This window comes from Physeter macrocephalus, chromosome 13, assembly GCF_002837175.3.
Source record: "Physeter macrocephalus isolate SW-GA chromosome 13, ASM283717v5, whole genome shotgun sequence".
NCBI lineage: Eukaryota > Metazoa > Chordata > Mammalia > Artiodactyla > Physeteridae > Physeter > Physeter macrocephalus.
The window spans coordinates 82,418,285-82,423,508 of NC_041226.1; the positions used below are offsets into that span (position 1 = coordinate 82,418,285).

Genomic DNA, 5,224 nt, shown 5'->3' on the forward strand with positions numbered 1-5,224 from the left:
AGAGCGGGCGGGACGACGGTAGAGACGCGACTCCCTCCCCCCCGCCCCACGGCCACCTGGCTCCCGGCCCCCGTGCGGCCGGCGACCAGCGCCCCCTGCCGCGCTGCACACCCCCCCCGACACGCCCCGCCCCGGGCCCGCCCCAACGCGGTCGCCGCCCAATCGGCGGGCCGCCGGCGCGCGCGTCACGGGCGCCCTATTGTTATGCAAATATAAAGGAGGTAAAAGTCGCCCAGGCGCGGCGGGCGGGCGGGCGAGTGCAGCGGCGCGTGGGGAGGCGCGTGGGGGCCGCGTGGGAGCCGCAGCCGGAGCGAGCAAGGACCGGGAGCGCGCGGCGCCGCCGCCCCGGCCCGGCCGGCCCCGCGAGCGCAGCGCCCGCCCCCGTCGCCCGCCCGCCGGGCGCGGCTGGATGTGGCGGGGGTCCCGCGGCGGCGGCCTCTGGCCCCCATTGCCCGGAGCGCCTAGCGGCGGCGTGCGGGGCCCGGGGGCGCCGCGCCCTCCATGCGCCGCGGCGCGCCCCGAGGCAGCCGGGGGCCCGCACCGAAGCCGCCGCCCGCGCTGAGCCCCGGCCCGGCCTGCGGCCAGTGCCCGGTGGCAGCATGAGCCAGGCCGAGCTGTCCACCTGCTCGGCGCCGCAGACGCAGCGCATCTTCCAGGAGGCCGTGCGCAAGGGCAACACGCAGGAACTGCAGTCGCTGCTGCAGAACATGACCAACTGCGAATTCAATGTGAACTCGTTCGGGCCCGAGGGCCAGACGGCGCTGCACCAGTCGGTCATCGACGGCAACCTGGAGCTCGTGAAGCTGCTGGTCAAGTTCGGCGCCGACATCCGCCTGGCCAACCGCGACGGCTGGAGCGCGCTGCACATCGCCGCGTTCGGCGGCCACCAGGACATCGTGCTCTATCTCATCACCAAGGCCAAGTACGCGGGCAGCGGCCGGTGATGCCGGCCCGGACCCCGACCCGCGCGCGGGCCCCGCGCGTGTCCTCCCTGCTGTACCTTCCCTCCAACTACCTCGGTGTGCGCCCGGCCCTCGGCGCCCGCGGCCACCACAAGTCCGGCGCGCAAGTCGGTGCCCACGGGAGCCGCGCCCGCCGCCCGCGGCCCGGGGTCGGCGCCCCCCGCGGCCGCCGGGGACCGGCCGCAGCGCTTCCCACGGCCCCGCCCGCCGCCGCGCGGGTGGGGGCAGGGCGCGGGCTCCAGCCCCTTTGAAATTTGAGTCTCGCTACCAGCAAGTTCGGCATCCCGAGACACCGGATCCTCCGCTCAGAATGTTCTCCTGAAGGTGGAAGGACCCGTGGCCGACGCGCGACGGAGACGACGCTCTGCTCTTCCCGGGGTTCTAAACTATTTATCACGTGTGTGCATATTTGTGGGTGATGTTTGTGCGCCTGATTTTTTTGTTTGGAAAATATTTCGCGTGGTCAATGTGGTCATGGGGGGGGAAGATGCATTTTTTTTTTTTAGTCTTAAAACTAAAAACTTGAGTCTGTCATTTCTTGGTTGCACTGAAATACCGCCCGGCCTGATGGTTTCCCCACGCTGCTCCGTCTCCCTCCGGCTTCTCTCCCTCACCTCTCTCCCCGCCTCCCCGCCCTCCCTTCCCTCCTCTCCCTCACACTCACACACACAATTCCGCGTGAGTTTTGGAAGCCCCAGGCCTCCCTCCGCCTGGTCCGGTGAGAGGGCACCATCCCCCAAGCCTGCCGGTTTGCAAAGCTTCCGCGGGAGCCTGGGTGCTCGGGTGTGGCGGTGATGGGGGTGGGGGGGTGGGGATCAAGCCTTTTCTAGTGAGTTCTATTATAGTTAACAGGCGATTGCACACTTTTTTTTAAAAAAGTAAATGGATTTGCCACGATTAAATGTCATAACATTTATGACAATATAAAATATTAACATATTTTAAGCCAAGTTTTAGGTGTATTTTTTGAATCTTGGTTATAGACCCAATTTTAAAGGGCGTTGTATCCAGCGTTGTGAAGGCAACTGTACCCATATTTATATTTTTATAAAATGCCTATAAGACTGTGAATCTCTTGTGCTAATTGCTGAGTGAGCTGAAGGGCCGCTTCGCCCCTCTTCAGCCTCCCGGAGCTTCAAGGACCCGATTCGAATCCGAAAATCCTGCCACGGGGGAGGGGCCTCCGGGAGGGGGCCGCGCGAGGACCTAGGACGGGGGCGGTGCTTCTGCGTCACTTTCTGTCCCGAAAGGCGCCCTTCCTGGTTTCAGAGGTTCCAATTTTCTATGCAACCCCACACCCCTTGTTGTTTTGATCCTGAGAAATAAAAGGGAGGCTGAATTATTCAAATTTAAATGAGGCTTCCCCTGGGTAGAAGTGCTGCTGACCCTTCGTGCAAAAATGGGGAGCACTTGAGGACACAGGTGGGTGGAGGCCCTTTGTGCGTGGCTGGTCAGATTTGGGCAGTCATCTGTGGCTTTTTATAAAACTTTGTGTGAGAAGAATATATTGATAATGTCAGTGAAACAAGCAGACATTGAAACTGAGGCACAGATTACTCCAAAAGGAGTTTTTCTGTATATTTTTTCTAGATGCAAATACCTTTTTTAATTATGTTAATTAATGTTAAGACTTTCTAGGCTTACATGGAAGCTGTGTATGGGTCCCGGTGTGATCACTTTTAACTGGATGAAGTCTGCAGCACATTCCTGAGTGTACGATATAGACTTGTAGCCCAGCGTGAAAAATTTATAAATAAATTTTTCATTGATCTTTTTATATTAAAAAAAAGTTTGTTGGTTCTTCTTGGGCTTGGCACCGGGACGAGGGTCAGGCTGCAACACGCTGTTTGCGGGTGACGGCTGTGCAGCGCTTGGCTTGTTTCCACCTGAAGACAGAGCCTGGTAAGCTGCCTCTTGGCTCAGCTCAAAGGCACCGCAGCGGCCACGCACAGGACTTGTGAGGGCCCGCCTGCCGTCTTCCAGCCATGGGAGTGGGGCACCTGAGGGCGCCCAGAACCGCTTCCTCTGCTCCCTGGCAAAGGCCTCCACGTGGAAAGTTCTACTTGAAGCTCTTCCCGCCCTCCCCACTCCCCGCTCCCAAAGCCAGCCTGAGATGCCAAGGGTCTTAGGAGGGATCAGGCCTCTCTTGTCTCCCCGCTCCCTGCTACTGTGGGTTTCTGCCGGACCACCTGCTGCACAGAAAGGGTATCTTGTAAATTTGGGGGAACTTCTGATGAGTAAAAGGCCCCTTCCTCTGCCCGGGTCCCTGGTGGTGCCTGGGAGATGAGGCAGCCACTCCCCCAGAGCACAGACCCCGAGTTCGACTCTGGGTCCACCCCGGAAGCTTGCATGGGAGGGGGTGCAGGGGAGGACATTCACCGGGGGCCAGAGGAGACTGGGAGAGCCAGTGGGCCAAGGAAGTTTTAACTTTACTGGGACTCGAGAGTTACAAGATAACTGTCTCCTGTAAAGCTTCCAGACCCCCCTGTGAGAAGCCTGAGGGTGTCAGCTTCCCTTCAGGCAGGTGCAGCTACATTTTGTCCCAAGACCGGAAGACAGACGCATTGCCCTTACCCTGTTCCTACTTTGCATCTCCAGCTCTGTTCTGCCCTGAGGATTTTCCGAGTGAATTTTCAGTTGGTTACACAAGCATTTACTGACCCCCAGCTGGCCAACTAGATGGACCAGCTCCCTCGTTAGACATCACAGAGGTGAGTGGAATATTCGATGCAAATGAGGCCCCAGGGGAGGCCTGACCTGAGCCTTCAGGGGGAGTGGCTGAGGGTGCTGGGGGTGCCTGTGGCCCCAAAGGAGGAGGTGCTAGAGCTTGGACGCTGTTGGGGCATCAGGCCTGGGCACCACCTGGACCCCAGGTGGGCCGGATCTCGTCTCCACTTCCCACCCCGGACACTCAGCAGGAGAGGGGGTCAAAGCTATAAACAAATGAGCAGCTCCCGCCCCAGGACCCAGGGCTCAGCAGTCAGGGATGGGCACTAACGCTGTCACCTGGGAGTCCCCACCACCCTGCCTCAGGCAGGTCTTCAGGGGTGGGAACAGCTCTTCAAGCCTTTTTGTGGCCAGGGTGAGAAAGAAGGCGCAGCTGACCCTCTCTGGGGCTGGGCCTCTGGGAACCCCTGGAGTGGCTGCCATGGAGAAAGCAGACAGACCAAATGGGCAAGGGCAGGGCCCGCCCCACTGCCCCCACCTCCCAGCCCCCGGCCAGGAGTGTTGGCAGCTCCTGTCCAACCATCCATCTCTCTGACCTGACCCCAGCCGGACGCAGGAAGTGTTTACTGTTGGAAGGGATGCCAGAGAGAGACCAGGAAATGCAGGAAAATGGTCAGCCAGAAAGAGTGATGTCCAAAGGCAGCAGGCGTGGGAGCCAGGGACAGAGCCGGCCAGAACGAAGGGCCAAAGAGACGGGTTAGGAGGAGGAGAGGGAAGGGGCTGCCTTCTGGGTTCCGTCCATCAAAGGCCCTGGCTCAGCACAGGGACGCACAGCCCCGGTCGCACACAGGCACAGGGACGCGGCCCTGCAGTTCTGACCTTCGGAAGGCCAAGTGCCTCCTGACGTCGCAGGAGAGGAGGCCGGCGTCCACCCGGGCCTTGAGGACAGGAAAGGAGGCCCGGCGCTGCGTGCCGCTGGGAAACAAAGCCTGAGGCCGCGGAGCCTACGGGTGCAGGCCCTGGGAAGTCTGGGAACCACCGACGGCTCCTCTCCTCCCGGGCCTCCAGCGCAGCACCTCCCGGGGCTCCGGGGTCTCGGGGAGGCCGCCCTCCCCCCGACCCCGCCTGGCAGGCCGGGCTCCCCGCTCCGCCCACACGGCCCTCCCTCTCCCCGGCGCATTCTTCTGCTTGGCTGTACGTCGGACTGTCCCTCGGCGCGGCCGTCTGTCGGTCTTTCTTCTCTCGCCCCCTCCAAAGCCGCGGGCCCCATTCATCCTCGAGGCCTCTGCCCTTTCCTGCGAGCGGGTTCCGCTCGGCGAGCAGCTGCTATGCTAATGAGAAGGGGGTGGGGGGCGGCGGGGGAGGGGGGACGAGGTGGGGGCACCCGCAGGGGGAAACCAGCGTCGGGAGGCCGGGGGCTCGGCAGTGGGGGGGGCCCGGCCGAGAGAGGGGAGGGCCGGGCGCTCACAGAGGCCCCATCTCTGCATTCAGGACCGGCGGGGGCCACTCGCGGGCGCTGGGAAAGGGCGCCGCCCCCGCCGCCCCCGCCCCGCGCACCCACTCGCCGGGCGAGGGGTGCGAGGGGTGGGGACCAG

At 62.4% G+C, this 5,224-nt stretch overlaps 1 protein-coding gene across 1 annotated transcript; it reads left to right on the forward strand.

Annotated features, from left to right (window-relative positions):
* Positions 1-599: 599 nt before the first annotated feature.
* NRARP (NOTCH regulated ankyrin repeat protein) lies at positions 600-2,657 on the forward strand. The gene has a single exon (XM_024126136.3). The coding sequence runs from the start codon at positions 600-602 to the stop codon at positions 942-944; it is 345 nt and encodes a 114-aa protein (XP_023981904.1). The 3' UTR covers positions 945-2,657.
* The last annotated feature ends 2,567 nt before the right edge of the window (positions 2,658-5,224 follow it).